The 20,000-nt window shown below is 36.9% G+C and overlaps 1 protein-coding gene and 1 long non-coding RNA gene across 3 annotated transcripts in view; one reads left to right on the top strand and one right to left on the bottom strand.

Moving 5' to 3' along the window:
• The window catches only part of LOC143029863 (band 7 protein AGAP004871-like), a 77,727-nt gene that overhangs the window by 28,735 nt on the left and 28,992 nt on the right, over positions 1–20,000 (top strand). Inside the window, exons 2-3 of one of the 2 annotated variants that reach the window (XM_076192987.1) lie at positions 7,271–7,474; positions 19,137–19,192. In XM_076192987.1, coding sequence (XP_076049102.1) covers positions 7,271–7,474; positions 19,137–19,192 — 260 coding nt within the window. The remainder of the gene's footprint in view (positions 1–7,270; positions 7,475–19,136; positions 19,193–20,000) is intronic. The other variant, XM_076192986.1, reaches the window with a different exon arrangement.
• LOC143029864 (uncharacterized) overlaps positions 10,066–20,000 on the bottom strand; it is a 50,480-nt gene continuing 40,545 nt past the window's right edge. Inside the window, exons 2-3 of the long non-coding RNA XR_012966884.1 lie at positions 13,677–13,842; positions 10,066–12,732 (exon numbers count right to left, since the gene is read on the bottom strand). This is a non-coding gene — a long non-coding RNA (uncharacterized LOC143029864). The remainder of the gene's footprint in view (positions 12,733–13,676; positions 13,843–20,000) is intronic.

The following is a 20,000-nucleotide window of genomic DNA, read 5'->3' as shown; positions in this document are numbered from 1 at the left end:
TTGCCATCCTAGCACTATTATACTTTTTTTTTTGTCTACCCCTTCTATTATCAATATTTCTCCATTAACCTTACCATTTTCTCCCTTCCAAATTATTCACTCATTTTTTCTTTAATGTTCCATAATATTTCGTAACTGTATTTGTTCTCTTCTTTTTTTTCTAATTTTGTTCACCTATTCTCTCCTTCCTTGAACCCTTAATATTCTTTCAATTGCTTTATTTCATGCTGTATATATCTACCTAGCCAAAGAACTTCTATTTCTTCGAGTATACTTTCCTTACGGCTAACTATTTTTTTTACGTATCTTATTTCTTGTTATCTTATTACTGGTAAATTTTTCTTTTGCTATACTTCTACTATTATACATCTTCACTTGTCTACTTTTCTTATCAACTTTCTTCTATTTTTAAGTACCCTTAACTTATTCCCTACAGCTTCCTCCTGTTTGTTTTTTATAATTTTTTTGTAAATGTACCTATTCCTCTTTTGTATTTCTTAACTCAAATTCTTTCATTTCTTGAAAAAATATCTACCCTCCCCACTGTTTGGTTTCACACTGTCCTCTGATTTAATTTTCTCTTTTAACTTGTAATATTCACCTTTTAACCCCTCAAGTTATATTTCATGTTTCCTTTAATAATGTCATTTCACTCAATCTCTTTTTGAAATAGTCTATTTTTCCGCCTTTACAAACATTTGTTTCATAACTGCTTTCATGTTATATATGGGTTTCATCATATCCACTACTACTCATATTTAGAATCTCGTTCATAGTTCCTATTCTCGTTTTCAATGGTCCAAATTACTCAGCTCAACCATAATTCTTCCATAATCACCATCCTGTTCGGGTTCACCGTCAACAACCAATTCACCACTTCACATCTGCGGTCACGGTAATTTTCAAACGTGTGTGTATATGCATGCATGTGCATGTACGTGTGCGTGTGTGTGTGTGTGTGTGTGTGTGTGTGTGTGTGTGTGTGTGTGTGTGTGTGTGTGTGTGTGTGCGCGTGTGTGTGTGCGTGTGTGTGTGCATGACGGTGCTAATTGGAAAAACAACGCCAAATAATGACAGTTCTGTGAAACAGGTCAAAGGAGGACGTCATGCAAGGACAAAGCGTATTGCGTCTGCATAATGAACGGTCGAATGCGAGTAGCCTCCTCCTCCACCACTCGACTTTCCTATTCCCTCTTTACCTCCAAAACTGGAGCGAGTTCATGAGTTGCACGCAAAAAAAAGAATTAGTATGTATATATATATATATATATATATATATATATATATATATATACATATATATATATATATACACATACATACATACGTACGTACATACATACATGTACAACACTGAATGGGTCCCAGTGAACAGATACACATTTTTATAAACCACAATATACTTTAATTCTAAGCCATCAACATCCGCAAGTCTCTGGATGTTGATGGCTTAGAATTAAAGTGTATTGTGGTTGATAAAAATGCATACATACATATATATATATACATTATATATATATATATGTATATATATATATCTATATATATATATATATATATATATATTAGAGAGAGAGAGAGAGAGAGAGAGAGAGAGAGAGAGCGAGAGAGAGAGAGATACGAAGAAATGCATACCAAATGCAATAAAAATAAACTGTATAGGAAAAAACATCTGAGCAAATACGTTACTATAAAGTGACGTAACGTGATCAACAGAATCAAGGTATTAATGAATAGTGATTACCATTTGTGATCAAGTCAATAACTAAAATAGATATTCAAGAAAACTTAAAAAAGAAAAAAAAATGAACTTCGGTGGTTGAAGACTTCCTATTGTCGATGAACATGTACACGTCAGGTTGTACATACAGGAAATACATGAAATGCTACATTGCCTCTATAATTGCCCTGGTGGTAGTACAGGAAATACTACAGTGCCTATATGCTTGACCTGGTGGTAATACAGGAAATAATGCACTACATGCTTTGCCAGGTGATAATACAGGAATTATTGCAGCGCCTTGGTGGTAATACAGGAAATACTGCAGTGCCTACATATTTGGCCCGGTGGTACACAGGAAATACAGGAAATACTACAGTGCCTATGTTTGCCTTGGCGGTAATACAGGAAATACTACAGTACCTATATGTTTGGCCAGGTGGTAATACAGGAAATACAGGAAATACTACAGTGCCTATATGTGTGCCCCGGTCGTAATACAGGAAATACTGCAGTGCCTACATGTTTGCCCTGGTGGTAATACAGGAAATACTAGTGCCTATATGTGTGCTCTGATGATAATACAGAAAATAATACAGTCCCGATACGTTTGCCTTGGTGGTAATACAGGAAATACTAGTGTCTATATGTTTCCCTTGGCGGTAATACAGGAAATACAGGGAATATTACAGTGCCTATATGCTTGTCCTGGTGATGATACACGAAAGACTGCAGTGCCTATATGCTTGGTATGATGACAGTGTTTTGTAAGAAATTTATATTTTCCAGACCCATATCGCGGGTATTCTTTACCAACATAACTCGTTTTACACTCATGTCCAATTTTAGTTTTTATGAACAAAAACACTTATATTTCAACTTGGTAATTAGTATGTTTCTTGAAATATGCATTTTTTTAAGGAGTAAATTTATAATTTTCCATGGTCTTTAAAGGGATATCTATATGTCTATTTTGTCGATACTATACGATTCGAAGAATATTGTATTTCAAGAGAAGTTTTTTAAAGACGCCCTTATTTTTATCTATTTTACCTCTTGTATCACTTCTCTTTGCTCTTTATATAGAGAATAATTTGGAAATACAACTTGCATTCAAAAACAGCAATTTCAACGTATCTTGTATCTACCGTATTAAATGAAAACATAGCCTCGCACTGGGTTCGATTCACTTTCAGCATATAATGACGTTAAACAGAGCGACGCGCTGACTCAGACGAGAGACAGTGGCTCGTGGCGCCTCTCGGAAGAATGACATCCCTAAATTTCGTGATGTTAACAAAAACGCACTACATTCAGTCCTTTCAGTGCGTATCAGTGTCCCATGGATGAACAAAAACGCCTGGTCTTACAGCTAGGAAAACAAAAAGAAACTCGTGGATACCAATAAGAGATGTTAGATACCCATTGCATAATATTCATATCGTCACCTTCACATTCTGATTATCTAGCGAGTGCCCTGAACTCCATTCCCTCTTGAGCTGCAATTTAGATGACCCTTATATTTGATACTAAGCAAAACCGTAATTTTCTTTCAAATCAGTAATGTAATTTTTCTATTATGTACTCAAACGATATCAAAAGAAAAAAATGTAGATGAAGAACAAATTTACTGGAATGAGTTAGTAAGAGCTATGCCCAAGTGGCCTAGTAATTATATTTTCCTATAACCATTAGCCTTGTGGGCAGGAACCGACCTACCTTTTGGGTGTCAGCTCACGGAAATCCACTAATCTGCCCCCTGGGTGTAAAACAAATTACCTGTGGAGCGTGCGAGACCGTAGTTACGAGGAATCGATCAGTTACTCACCCCTATGCAATGTGATCGATTACTGAGCAATGTACAAGTAAACTGAACCTTGTACGGGGTTCTAGTAACCTTCATGAATCTTGAGAGGATTAGCTTCCCCATGTCAGTGCTTGTATTAGCAGCACCATTAATGTCTCTACGGGCAAGACGTCTCATTATATTATCTATGGAGTGGAAAAACAACTCCCTTATGATGTGCTTGATAGTCCTCCTCGTCCCCTCTACAGTATTGAGGACTATGGCCAACTCCAACGTAATTATAGTATATACGGGTAATTATGATATATACACAATGGTATCATACCATTACAACCATAGGGAAATGTAAAGACGTTGTAGATGGACCTTCCAAGGAGCGTTCGCCTAGCGAGGAAGACGGAAGTGAATCTGAACAAAAATACATTTGATAAATGAAAGAATAAATAGTAATAGAGAAGATCGCACAAAATATTACGGAGATGGTATGGGTATGTGGAAAATAGAGATAAATAATTTGACAAAAAAGTATAAAGCAAAGATAGAAAGAAAACGGGGAGAGGGAAACTTAAGAAACGGTAAAGGGAGAGTCTGAAAGAACCGAAACGATAAAGGGAGAGTGTAAAAAGAGCCGAAACGGTAAAGGGAGTGTGTAAAAAGAGCCGAAACGGTAAAGGGAGAGTTTAAAAAGATCCGAAACGGTAAAGGGAGAGTTTAAAAGAGCCGAAACGGTAAAGGGAGAGTGTAAAAAGAGCCGAAACGGTAAAGGGAGAGTTTAAAAGATCCGAAACGGTAAAGGGAGAGTTTAAAAAGAGCCGAAACGGTAAAGGGAGAGTGTAAAAAGAGCCGAAACGGTAATGGGAGAGTGTAAAAAGAGCCGAAACGGTAAAGGGAGAGTTTAAAAGAGCCGAAACGGTAAAGGGAGAGTTTAAAAGAGCCGAAACGACAAAGGGAGAGTGCAAAAGAGCGTATGGAATGAAAGGGGTTCAGAATGGAAGAGGAAGTATTGCTGCGGAAAGTGGACAATATGGTACAAGATGGGGCGAAGATGAGAAGAAAAGGAAGCCAACAGAACCGTAAATATGAAGAACCCAAAGGAAAAAAAAGAAAGGAAAGAGATGTGCGACATACACGTTCCGTACATGTTCGTGGTCATATTCAGGAACATGATCACGTATGCATGTCAAGAGAGTCACCAGATTGATGCGTATACTATGATGGACATGTGGGGGGGGGGGCGTCACAGGAGAGAAGCGGAGTAATCTGGTGAACTGAACCAAGGTCATGACGGAGACTCGAGAGTCCTTACATCTGTCCAAGTTTCAAGTCAGTTGTTTGATCACTACTGGGATGTCAATAGACGAACAAATTAGTTCAGGTTTGCCGTGACCGTAGGAGCTTCTATTATTCTTATAATGTGGGAGTAAAGAAAAAGATATATATATATGATAGCGTAATCGGTAAGTAAGTACAGCACTTGTCATGTGCTAGCCGGGTTCGAGTCCTTGGTAGTACCGCATTTCAATTTCTGCATATTAGCCTCTATTGGGTCTCCCGATGTTGATGACTTAGAATTAAAGTGCATAGTGGTTCTTAATAATATATATATATATATATATATATATATATATATATATATATATATATATATATATATATATACACCTTTGTTAAAGCAACATACGAGGTATAGCAAGGACAGTATTAACTTGCATAAAGTTCTTCCAAAATTTATTATGGGAACGGAAAGGTCGATGTTGAAGATATTTACAATTTCCTAAAGTTCATTTTCTTATTCTAGATATCTTCCAACAAGAACAGCGGTTGTCTTCCGGAACTATTCTTGGTTAGGAGATAGGAACGAGGATGGAGCATTATAATAATAGGGGCCATTGTCGTTGATATTTTCACGGTATTCACCAGGAGCAACCTTGAACGTATCTACCCACGAAGTGCCAAGAAGCTGAAAGTTGAATGAGGGGGATTAATTTTAATTAAGGAGAGCGATACTTCCGTCTTTAATTGAATACTTATGGAGGATTTGGTCTAGTGAATTTAAAACTGATTCTTCCGTCTTTAATTTCATTTATTGTAGTTGTTTGTGGTGAATAGTGGTTTGTGTTTCTAGTTGCTGTCTGGTGATCAAATGTTTATGGGTACTGGTCAGTGCCGTAGATTATTTCCGTGCTGTAAATGTACCGTCATCCTCTTAAACATGAGAAACGGCGGCCTTCCACAGACATTTACAGGAACGGGGTAATCTGCGGCACAAGATCAGTAACCAAGGCAACTCTCTCACCAGACAGGAAGTTCAGACACAAAGTTCTATTCTGTACAAAGAACCTGCTCAAGGGAAATTGGAGGTAGGAGAATCTCTTCGCATTTGTTTGGATAAGCCTTTCATGAATATTCATCTTCAAGGTGAAGTAGAGCTCCCCTAAGCTAGAAGAAACTAGAGGTGTGCCGATTAATCGGCATTGACATCGGCAAAAATCGGAGTTTCTTTGGTAATTCGGCATCGGCGAGATTTTTTTTTTTTTTTTTTCGGCATCGTCGTCGGCAAAATATTCCCGATGGAGAATTAAAAATAAACAAATAAATAAATAAATAAATAAATAAATAAATAAATAAATAAGAAATAATCCGATTCTCGCTGGTGCCGATTCACAATAGAAGTGCCGATTCTTGTCGATCCCGATTAATCGGCACACTCCTAGAAGAAATTCTTTTCAGTCCACTAGAATCTCGTTGGCGCTCTGTGGGTTGATCCGTTCATGGGTGTCCCGGCGAATGTCCAGTTGGTATCAATGGCAACAGATATGTATCAGTTCTCATTTTCATTCCTATTTTCAAGCCAACAATGTCGCCTGAAGATGACTCCTGTAGAACAAGAAAATGATCTTTGTGGAAATTGTAATTGTTCATACGTTGAACATCAAACTTTCCTCTTATCAGAATATATTAATATATACTATATATATATATATTACATATATATACATTAGTGTGGGGGTGGATGCGTATGTGAGTGTACATATATGTCTATATATGTTTTCAGTCCAGAATTTAATTATGTTATGCTAAAGATGTTATATTTGTTATTTTTCAAACTAATATTTTGTGAATTTTGTATAGCCAAACTGATTAATCATTTCCTCCTCATGAATTCCAATATCCAAATAGAATACAATTATTAACTATTTTGCTCACTTTGTTGTTCCTTTTTCTTACATTATGACTGAATTTTGTATTATATATTTATAAAAGATTTTTCTCCTTGCCCTTTTTTTTTATTTTATTTAAACTAATATTAGCCATTTGCCGCAGATTTAATGTGTCCCTTTTTCTTCCTCTCTCGCACCTCATCCGCCTCCAACCTGTCTTCTAACCCTTGCTCCATCTTTTCCAACCTGGACCTTACCTAATTTCTGCCTCCCGTTCCTTTGGAAAAATTCATGGGACAAAACCATATCATTCCTCTCCTAACAATCGAAACTCGGGAATTTCAACTCGAAATTCTATCAACTTATATCAACCGATACTCAAAACATGTCTTAACTCATTCTCACTCCAAACACGCCAACACTTCTCACCATTTCTTGCAACTTTTATGTCCATCACACATCTGTTCATTTATTTTACAAAACCCCCTAAAAAACATGACCCACGTCTCTATTATTTCACATACTTGTTCGCCTTCCTCTGTCCTGGCATCTACCTTCCCGCTCCTGCTTTGAAACCTACAGGTTTTAACCAAGGACTCTGTGACGGTTAGCGTCGACGCTGTTGTGTACTATCGTGTTAGCAATGCTACAGTGAGCGTGGCCAACGTTGAAAATGCTCACCACTCTACACGACTGCTGGCTCAGACGACGCTCAGGAACATGTTGGGCACCAAGAATCTCCATGAGATTCTTGGAGACAGGGAGTCGATCTCCAGTGATATGCAGGTGAGCAATCTATACTGACTAGAGTGCCCCCCTTTTGTTGTCGACTTTCCCTCCATGGAGTAACTTTATATGAAGAGACTGTTGTTATGCAAGTAACTGTTGAATATGCATGGTATGCAGTTGCCCTATTAGTTAAACTCGGTAACAACATAAATACTGTAGTACCTGTTGTGTAGTGTTATCAGAATAGTCTTCTTTCAATGGCGGGTTAGAAGTCATAGACAAGGTATTCAGTAGAATAAAGTAGGACTTGTTTTGTCGATGAATCAAGACTATTTCATCTTTTTGAGTATCATCTGTGAGACATTACTCTCTGACAAATCCCTGTGTCAAAAGGCCCACTGATTCGCATACAACTCAAGTTGATATTGAAGGATTTTTGTCTATATTCATCAGTGTGAATGAGTTTTGAAGATTTAAATTTTATTCTAATGGTTGAGGAGAGAACAATTGAATGCCTAGAGCAGTGTTGGAGAAACTAGTAGAAATCTTTGTGGCCAGGTAGAAATTACATAAGATAGAATAGATTAATGGTGATATGCTTATCTTTATAATTAATCAAATATTATTTGCTATTCAACTGTGACCTAACGTTCATGAAGTAGATGATCTTGTCTTTTGTTTGGAAAATATTGAATACGACGTCACATCTGCTAAAGAAAAGATAGAGTATTTTTTGTTCCTTGTAGCAGTGGCTACTAAACTATTGTAAGACCAAATGAGTATGTGATGGAACGTTGAACAGTTTTGATTAGGAGGATTTACTGCTAGTTCAAATCAATTTTCCCTCTTTTATAAAAAAAAAATGTGCGCGCTAGCCTATACATCAGACTAAGATGTAAGAATGAAAAAAAATGTCTTATCTACTGTAGTTTGATCTCGTATGTATGTACCAGAAATATGTTGATACTCTATTAAAGTGTCAAGATGTAAGTTAACAAATACACAATCATTTCACATGCATTACCTGAGAGAGTATTAAATAATAGCTCATTTAGTGAGGTGGTGAAAGTATATAAAATAGAGCACAGAATTCGGAGTGGAAACAAAGAAAGTAGTTTATATTTTCCTTCCCTTCAGTCCTGTAGTCAATCCTTGAGCTTTAGTCAAAAACTTAGGATTTTGGTTGTGAATGACATAGATACGACTTTAATGCTGGAGTTTTTTTTGTTAAATGAAATCAATATCATTTAACGTTAGGATAAACTACGACTAATTTCCCCTCATTCAGGTCTTTTATAACCTCTGAATCTGTTACATTACATTCTGGTAATTATGTAGTAATACCACAGTTTTTTTTTTTTTTTTTTGAACAATATATATTAGGAGTTATTACTTTGGGTGGGACTTGATAAGCACCTTGATTCAAGACAAAGAAGTTTACATAAAATGATAACATATAAATCTTGTGACTCCCGCCAATTAGCCTGCACAACTCCATAGGATGGTAGTTTTTCTGTGCAACAGACTTTTTCTCTCCTATCTTCTGTCCTCCAACTGTTCTCATTCCTGCTTGATCTAGATTACATTTGGCTATGCATCCTTAATAGAGGATTTTCTACGACAAAACAAATACTCGAAAAGAATATCACATAACTCTTGGACCGGGGTATAATGATTTGCAGCATGTAGTAGAAAATACCATAAAGGCTTACCGCTTTATAATTGACGTGACAATGTAGGAGTAAAGTTTATTCACAATGTATAATGAACAATATCTCGTATAATCAATAATGAAAAATAATGCACATTTCTGATCATAAAGAGCTTTATATTTATACATATGTGACTTTATGAATACATTTGGCGTAGACATTAACATATTTTCCCCTTGTGCACACTTTCAGACTTGCATGGTAGGACGGGTTATCTAAGGAAATTAGATTTAGTCTTTGAATTACAGTTTGCATCTGATCCCTTTTATATAAAGATTGAGTAAAATACATTGTGTATGTCATGAATACATAGAATGCTATAACCACGCGGGTATATAATCCTCTGCTCTCATATTTGATATGTATGCCCAGCTTTGTTTAGTCGAATACTTGGTGACGACTGGCTAGACAGCTGGCACACCTAGGCATTGGATTAGCTTGATAATGGATTTCTTCCCAGTTATGGTTAATAGCACTTTAATGCCTTGTATTTCCCATGTTGTCACCAAAAACACGTACACAAACACACACAAACTCACACAAACTCAGACACAAGCACACATACACACACACACATACACATACACACACACATAAATACATACATACATAAATACATATACATAAATACATACATACATACATACATACACACATATACATACATAAATAAATTACATAAATACATACATACATACATACATACATACACACATACATACATACATAGACACATACACACACACACACACACACACACACACACACACACACACACACACACACACACACACACACACACAAAATAAAACCAATAGACAATGAGACAAAGATAAAATTAAATAAAATTGGATAAATAGAAATTAAATCATCGGATTGCCTAATACAGTATAATTTCCCTCCCAACCCACCACCATAAATGAAATTTGCATAAAGTTGCTCGTGGAATGTTCTCGAGAGAGCAAAAATTGTTAAAAACTCTTTCGTTCCTCTTATGTACCCACTTAATATTAACGTATTTAACTTGAGACTTGCTCCTGTTTTAATCAAATCTGACGTTCTACGATTATTTTCGTCCTCTCCGATGTCTATTACCACTTTTGTTGATCCTCTTTTACAAACTCTCATCAACATGTCCATCCCCATTTTCAAACATTCATATTTCCTCTTTTTAATTCTACGAACCTTATACTTGGAATATTCATTTGCCTCTATTTATTACATTCATCTCCTTAGTCTTTGGACCCGAAGGTGTTTATATTCCACAAAATGCTTTTCGATATTGACTCATCATTTAACCCTTTGAACCTGTATTACCACTCTTTTATTCTATACTTTTCTATTCTTATAGATCTACCACAGCTATCATTCACGCCACAGAGATCCATCCTACCAAATTTCGGTCCCTCCATTTTCTGGGCAAATTTGAATTTAGTTTTCATAAACAGGGACTTCTCTCCCTGAAGAGTGAACTCGTAGGAACGCCTACAAAATGAGATCATGACTTGGTTCACAATAACAGGATTTCTTTGGTGTAGAATATATATATATGTTCAGAAACATACATACAATTGGTAGGAAGGGATGGATAAAGGTCATAACCCATACTAGAATAACTGTACTTTTACATTCAAGAATAAGATTCTATAACAACTTATCTAGTCAACATTAATTTAAATATAAATGTATATGCGAGAGGAACCACCTGGAAAGATAAACGAAGTAGAGCGCTTTCGTATATTTCCATCTTCAGTGCTGGTACAAAGAAATTACATTGGGAAGAAAAAATTACAGAAATATATGACAGAATAAGCTATGAGGAGGAAGGGTCTCGGAAAGGTACTAGAGGAGGTACACATGGTTTTGACGTCTCTCTACTATTTTTCAGAGGTCTTTCTTCACCGTGGCTGATTCTGTCACATATTTCTTTAAATTTCTTCTACCTCTTATAATTCCCCGTTTTTTTTTGTTTTTTTTTTTGGGGGGGGGGGCTAGCTGTGATGATGTAAATATACGAAAGCGTTCTGCTTCATTAACTTATCTTTCCCGTATTTGTGAACACACGTTTCTAGTGTTATTGCTACGATGAGTGTGGCCAACAGGGAAATACACTATGAAAAAATAATATTGAAGTTAAGAACGACATACAGTCTGTTAAAAGTCTAGACAAAGCTGTGATGAGAGACTACTGTTTGTACTTGTAATAGGATCAATCTACCAGTAACCTATCGCAAATCTGTCGGCATGCTACCCTCGCTTGCTGAGATCACCCTTTCCTACATAAAGAAAAAAAAAAAACATCAATCTCGTCCAAATTTATTTCAAAGAGTATCACGAAAAAAGAGACACTTATAACAAAATCGAATATTCCAAATAAAAAAAAAATATATATATAATATTCGGAAGTGAAAATCCCTGCTAAATATAAAGAATGTCCCATAGAATTCTGTTGTCAAATCTGAAAAGATATTAGGAATCATGATAGGCCACTACTGTTTGTGAACTTGAATATCTAAACGAAGCTATGTTTGATATCTTAACCACTTCTTGCAGTTTCGTAATCGTATACAAAACATTTCATCTGAATCATGTGATGTATTCAGCAGAACATCATTTCTGTAAATATGACCAAATGATACATGGAATGCTCTATGAAAATGCTCAAAGTTATTAAAGTACCAGGACCTAACAAATAATATAGACTGGGGGGATCTCCATCATAAATGAACAGATTTAAAAGGTATACTGGGGTCGGAGACATACCAAAAATGTGAATTAGCAAACATCAATCCTGTATTCAAAAAAGGTAAAAAACCAGGAGAAAAACTACGATGGAAACAGTTCAAAGACATCCGAAACTCACTAAAAAAGATAAAGTTACTCTAACTAGAATTTTACAATATATTTATCTCGAACTACGATATAGAGCAGTGGTTCTCAACCTGTGGCTTATGGAACTCTATTGGGCCACGAGGGTCAATAAAAGGGACCGCCAACCAAAAGCCACTAGCAGTTAGGGAATGCAAAACGATTAAATTTAGTGTTGAAGTCATCTCTAGTAGGTTAAGAAACAGCAGTGCATAAATACGGGGTATACGTAAAAGTAGGTTGAGAACCCCGGATATAGAGGAACAAAAGAGATGCGAGTTTCGAAAAGGCTATCAGTGCTGTTCCACGCGAGACTGAAATAGATTCGTATTGATTAGATAAAAAATGCGAAGATGAATTAGCAATTGGTTGAACACAAAGAGAGATTTGTTATTGCCGGTATTACTGGAAGCTTTATGAAACTATGTTACGAGTGTCTGTTCATAGTATACGTATATCAATGACGTATTGTAGATCATGGACTAAAATATTTTGTATTCAAATTTGCCGATACCAGAGTCTGCGGAAGATCAGTTGTCACTCAAACCAACAGTGCTTAAGATGATTTAGTTCTACTAGTTTAATAGTAGTGGAGAGACGAGATCGAGAAGTTTGCATGAGTGATGTGGCAGAGGATGGGATGGTGCGGTCGTGTGAATCATAGAATGCTATGAAGGAGGCCTTTGTTCAGCAGTGGACTCAGGATGGCTGATTTGATTGATTGAGTTTAATAGTCTGAAAATAGTAGAATTTTACTCCAGTATAATGTTATGATACAAAATATTATTATACGTTATTTAGAAAATATATATAATAAGAATGATGGCACAATTAACTTCAAAAGTTTAACTCTTATAAATATTTCATGTAAATCATTATTTCGTCCTCAGTGGAATAGGCGATTTATCTGTGATAGCCAAATCTCACTTAAGACATTAGTAGTTTAGAATGGGTACAACAGTGAATAAAAAAGATTGACGCCAAGTTTTAGAAATAAATCATGAGAAAATGTTTAACTGCCCAACTTATCTTTCCTAAAATAGCGGAGTTCTGAGGGATTATTTGATACAGGTCTTCAATAATTCGCATTAAACTGATAATATCCCAATTGAAATTATTTTCACAATATTAACCTGGGGAGAAATACTTGCCTCAAGCCATCATGGCATAATCTATTCTGAAAATAGGTAGTAGAAACAGCTTTGCCAACTGCGTAGTTCGTGAATGAAATAAAATTTCCGCAGATGCAATGAATTTAGTTGAATATCGAAATTGTAAAATTCATCTGGATAAGCTCCTAAGCAATATACTGTAATGTCTATCAATTAGTTATATGATACTTATTTTTTATCTATTTATTTTTTTATTTTTTTATTTATTTAATTTTTTTTCAACCGCGTTATGCAAATGATTGTCTCTTGTCGGTATGCTTTGCTACCATAGTAATCATTAAATGTACAGGATGGTTTAAATGTCTTGTTACCCCTACCAAACTGCATTATGTCTGGGGGATTATCTTTCTTCTTCCTCAAACAAATTTCTCTCATCCATCTTATTCAGTATATCTCGTTCATTGTAAGATTTTCGATTTCCGGGTGCTGCTTTGATTACCTAGCATCAACTGCAACTAATAGGCTCTACCTTTGTCAAGAACTTTCATAACTCTAAAAGGTCCTCACCTTTTGCGATTTAGTTTCATTGTTGTGTCTGTAAAGAGTCCATTAATGCACAAACACATTGAGCCTTGTCCCTGGGTGATATATATACTACGGTGTCCCTCGCTGTTTCCTGGACTATTCTTTCCATACCAAGACTATTCTCTTCATACTCTTCGTTGAGGGACATCTGGGATAAAGATAACGACAAAAATAATAATGATGATGATAATGATAACGATAACGATGGCTATAATGGTTTTAACAATAACAGTAACAACAATTACAATAATAACAATAATAATAATAGATACACCCAAAAAGACCTTTCTTCCTTCAAGGTGGCCGAGTCGAACAATACACCAACCTTAACAACCATCCCACACCCTCCAAAAACTCTTTTGTTGCCCCCTCCCATCTTAGCTCCTCGTGGATGAAGGGTTGCCCTGTCTCCCGCCACGTTTGTTTGGGTCGGAGGTAATATAGCAAGAGACATATTCGGATCGCTTTACTACATGGCGAAGAAACTTCTTCGTATAGTGTCATTTCCGGATCTATTTCCATTCTCCTTCCATATCTATTGTTTGCCCCTTCCCTCCCTCGACAGGCATTCCTCTCACGTACAATAACCCATACAACCTATCCATTAACTTTATTCTTGGTCCTCCTGTCAAGGCCCCTCCATTTACTTCTATTTCACACACACACACGCACACACACGCACACACACACACACATATATATATATATATATATATATATTATATATATATATATATATATAAATAATCTATTTTACATGTCCAAATCATCCCAACATCTTTCACCATACTTATTAATCACTTCATCTCAAATACGTTTAAGCTTTTCCTTTCCGTCTTCTTCAGAGTCCAACTCTATCTTTCATTGAATTCCGAGGAAACATTAACTCCCCTTTACAATCTTCTCTTTGCATTTATCCCCAGATACCTATTTCTCACAACACTCTTCGTTCTCTCTAAATAATTGTTCTCTTAGAGGGGGTTTACACGGTTCGTCGAACGCGGTTCGACAGACACGTGTTTAAAGTGATGTGTGAACGGGGTATTTGGTTGTCGAACACGTTTGGTTAAACCCCAAATACCCCGTTCACACGTTCACACATCACTTTAAACTCCGTTTCCACCATGGCTCCATTTTCTGTTACAAATGACCAAATACACTTAAAGCTTTTCACTTCCTCTAGCTTCTCGCCTTTTGGTTTACTTCAAACTCACTATCATCCTCACTTGTATTTCCCATCACCTTACTTTGGTTCACATTTACGTTCAGCTCCTATTATGTAGCCACCCAAACTCCGTCACTAATTGCTTCAGTCTATCTTCCAAATCGACTAGAGACGCAGCGTTACTCTCAAACAGCTGGCTCTCATCCTACTTCCCTCCATTCTCCCTTACTAGCTCAGACTGCCACCCTAACACCCTAGCGTTTACCTCCCTCACTGCTTCATCTATATACACACTGAACAATCATGGTGACATAACACAACCTTGGCGAAGTACCTCAACCTTTACTCCTCTTCATTTGCATGTAGGAGCTATACACGCACTCCTTCAGTCTCTTGTGCTCCAAGTTAAACAATCTCGCCAGCCCATCCACTATAATTACTCCACGCAACAACTGTCTAATTCGGGTGCCTTACCAGCGTTCGTCTCGGTCAATGTTCTTTGTATCTCCCTTTTCCTAATAGCTCTAACATTCTACTCTCCCATCACAATTGTTTTCCCGACACTTCCCACTGTCATAATCAAATCATGCCTATCCTCCTCTACATTCATCAAATCCCTGAAATACTCTACCCATCTTTCGTTTACCCACTTCACTTTCGTTAGCATCTATCCATCATCACCCTATACATTTTCTCTACACAACTCACCCTGCCTCATTCATTTCACCTCCTTCCCAAACATTTTTTCATTTCAGAGATCAGTGCTCTAGAGTTTTTACAAGTGTTTCGGGGAATTGAAAGGATGAGATGATTTATGTTGATTTATGTTTAGCATTGCTGATCAAAGGACTGGGTAGTAGTCTGTAACTGGCAGTGCAATGGAGGCATCAAAAGGGGATGACTGAAGCTTTTCAGACGCTCTTGTTAACTTCTCCATTCCCGGTAATGATTACATGAGGCGACACCCAGCGGAAGGATACATACTCAAATCAAGTAGAGATGTGAATGATCCAAGCATGGATTATGTGAGCCAGCGGATGGCGGGATATGGGGGTTGAGACTGATCGTAGGGCACTTTATGAATGTGATATGGTTATACATGGTATAGGGAGGGTGGCTTTGGATAATATATAAGTAAGTGAGGTTGCTTAGGAGTTCATTAGCGAAGACTGAGGTGATGGGAGAGAAGGAGAGGATACAGATCTTGTTTTGGTTGGGACTCTGCTGCGTAAGCTAATCTATAATTGGGGTGAGGATTACAGATTGATTGTATGTCTATTCATCGTCTTGTATGAGGTACTAGTTTCAAACCACTCGCTCGGAGGCAAGATGTATGAATCTGTATGTATGTACTTCACGTATGTTTGTGTAAATATGTGCTTATCAAGGCATGTCTGTATACATTTATGTATGCCTGTATGTATGCATATATATGTATGCAAATATGTATACATTTATGTATACTGTACATGCATGAATGTATGGGTGTATGTATACATGTGTATATGTATGTATAATTGTATGTATGCATGAATGTACGTATGTATATATTCATATGTGTAAACATGCATATATGTATGTACAGTATGCGTGTATGTATGTATGAATGAATGCATGTACGTATGAGTGTATGTATGTATTTACAATGAATATCTATAAAGGTGTGAATAAAAGTGAATTTATTTTTCTGAATAGAGGGAGATAAAACGGTTGCATTGTCATTATAGATATCATCGTCATCATCATTATCATTGTCATCATCATTAGCATCGTCATCATCATTAGCATCGTCATCATCATTATCATCGCCATCATAATCGCCGCCATCATAATCGCCGCCGCCATCATCATCATCATCATCATCGTCATTATCGTCATCATCGTCATCATCGTCGTTGTCGTCATCATCATCATCATCATTGTCATCATCATTATCATTGTTACCATTATCACCGTTGTCATTCTTTCAGTCTACTACTTAATGTTATTGATTGATAGGTTTGTTTATTTATTCATATATTTATTTCGTGGTGAAGACAAGACTAACCCAAAATTTGTTTTCTAAATTCATGCCCCTATATATGCCAACATCCAAAAAATATAACTATAAGTAACTGTCATTCAGATTTTGCATAATTCATCTCATTGAATAACGTCGGTAATTTGACATGAAACTAAACCTAAAATGGCTGAATTTCTATTTTGTTTGGCCTATAGAAATTGTGCTTTAACTGGCCTGTATTGTTGTACGAACAATTCTTTCCTCATTCCTCGTAGGTTGGTTTTCGTTATCCTTTCCTATTGTTAAAGTATTACGGACATCCTTTGCTCTACAACTCATCCTTGAGGAACTCATTAGTAGTCTGTGCGCACCAAGAACTCCGTTCAGGTTGTAGCATATGTCGTGATTCATTCAGCCAAATCACCCTTAGTACATGCCCTCTCTCTTATTTCCTGTCTATGTGTTATTTGATTTTTATTTTTTATATTCTGTATATAGTAAAGGGAGATGTATAGTACAACGAGTATCACTTTTTAGAATTATAACAACGATTACCCACCCCATTCCACCTATGACACCTTGACATGGCAAAATGGCGGGGGAAAAGCGCTGTTGCCACGTGTCATTGAATTTATTCAAATCGTTGTTATAAAAAAAAAAAAAAAAATGATACCCATTGTATTATACAACTTCCTATACTATATAATATGGTTTAACGTCACAACCCCCCACCCCTTATTGGAAGGCTATGACGGTGCCTTTTACAGAGGCCTTTGTAGCGTAGAATTTAATGAACCATGCCCTTGGTCCAACTTCGCCGGTGGTAGGGTTCGAACCGCCATGCCCTCGACCTTTGCCGCAAGTAAAAACGCCCTTACCCGCTCGGCCAGCGAGCTTCCTGTACTATGAAATAAATATAAATTAAACAGTTTCAAGTCCCACATAGATGAGAAATTGAGAGAGAAAATGCATTAGCGCCAGAAATTGAGCTAACAACACATTAAGTTTCATTGCTAGGACGGTTACGAATAAAAGTACAGAGGCAATTATCAAACTCTATCTGGTAATAGATCCATCTTTGGCTATGCGGTACAGTTTTGGTCTCAGTCCTATAGAATGGATATTAGTTCACTAGAATCAGTACAGAGGAGAATGGCCAAAATGATACAAGGGCTCAGAAATCTACCTTACGAGGATAGGTTTTGGCACCTTAATTTACTCTCTGCAAAGACGCAGTGTGTGGGAGGATCTAATAGAGGTGTTCAAGTGGATTAAGGGGTTTAACAAGATGTAGACAAGGTCATCATATTAAGACAACAGAGCAGGATTAGCAGATTTAGTAACCATATAGTGAGCGCTGAAACTATCGGTTGTTTTAAGAAAAGGTTAGACAGCTTTATGGATGGGAATGATAATTGGTAATGGACTTGGAACTGCCTAGTGTAGGCCTTTCTGGTCTCTTGTAGTCTTCTTCATTCTTATGTTCTTATGTGCTAAGGTTGATTTGGCAGAGTGGTTAGTAATAATTCATGACGTATACCACGCCTTAAACCAATGGTTCCTAACCTTTTCTGGCTTAAGGTACCCTTGGCAAGCCTTTCAGAAGTCCCCGGCACCCTTATTAGAAAATCTAAATCCTAGTTTGTCAGTATTTTGTTGATTCAACATCAGTGTAACAAATTTTTTTCCTTGGAAAATATGAAAATACTCATCTTTACACTGATGCGGCTTTAATGAACAAAAATGGATGACAGAGAGAGTCGGTAATACAATCATTATTTTTGCACTGAATTCTGGCGGCACACCCTCTCTTTGGTGCCGCGGCACACCGGTTGGGAATCAATGCCTTAAACGGACTTCTTGGCGCGCACCACAAACTATAGTAACTAAATGTCCAGTATGTCTTTCCATTTCTCAGCTCTACTTTTTTTGGTCGTCGTACCCCCTCACCTAACAGCTCACATACTCACAAAAGATCAGTCTCTCGTTGAAAACAATTCATTTCATCCACGTCTTTGTTATTCTCCACAAATGCTTTTGGTTATTTCCGTGTGTACATTTTGTCTCATACACACATTTTACAATACTACTCTTCCGTCACGATCTCCCACCATCCCCAACCTGTGTTCCCCCTTGTATTAGTGACTGTGTTATCAACGTCTTCCTCCTAACCCCATTTCCCTCCTCCGTCCGTTACCTCTCGTGTCACCACCTACGAGGGCATTGTAACTCCATTGTCCCCCCCGTCGCGCTACACTGTGTGTGACACTTGCAGAACTCACTGGACGAAGCCACTGGCAGTTGGGGGATCAAGGTAGAACGAGTTGAAATGTAAGTAACCACATGTTCTGCAACTATAGCCATCTGACAGGGTGGAAGCTACTTTTGAATTTTCGGATCTCTTTTTTTTCAATATTATTTTTTATTATTATTATTATGTTCAGAATCGCACAAAATAGTGTAAATATATGAAACTATGATCTTCCTACCTTTGAAGAATGCCTGACATTATGATTAAAAGTAATATCAGTATGTTAACACATACGTAGGGTTATGCCTGTTTAGTTGCTAGTCTATTTATTGACCTATATATCAGTCTCTATATTACTATCAGTCTATCTCTATCTACCTACAGTATACTACTTAAAGTATCTATTTCTATGTTTATCATTGTCTATTTATCCTTCAACCCGTATCTCCCAATCAACCTTTACAAATACATTCATCTACTCATCTATTTTTTTCTGCCATTCTGTCAATTAGTATGTCTGTCTGAATACCTATATTATTATACTTCTTTTAAACAACCAATTTAACAAGGTGTATACTTATGTTTAATCACTCATTCTCAAACAGATTGTATATACGTATCATCCACATAATCGTCTTTCTCATACTCTCTCAGCCTCCCCTCCCTCACTAAACTTGTCTCCCTCTCGCACGCACGCATGCACGCACACACACACACACACACACACACACACACACACACACACACACACACACACACACACACACACACACACTAACACACATACACACAAACACACGCACACACACACACACTAACACACATACACACAAACACACGCACACACACACACACACATACACGCGCACACACGCACACAAACACACA

This window comes from Oratosquilla oratoria, chromosome 11, assembly GCF_046742065.1.
Source record: "Oratosquilla oratoria isolate Oo_2021 chromosome 11, ASM4674206v1, whole genome shotgun sequence".
In the NCBI taxonomy this organism is placed as follows: Eukaryota; Metazoa; Arthropoda; class Malacostraca; order Stomatopoda; family Squillidae; genus Oratosquilla; species Oratosquilla oratoria.
The sequence above is the reverse complement of the archived record's forward strand: the minus strand, read 5'-3'. Positions and strand labels throughout refer to the sequence as shown.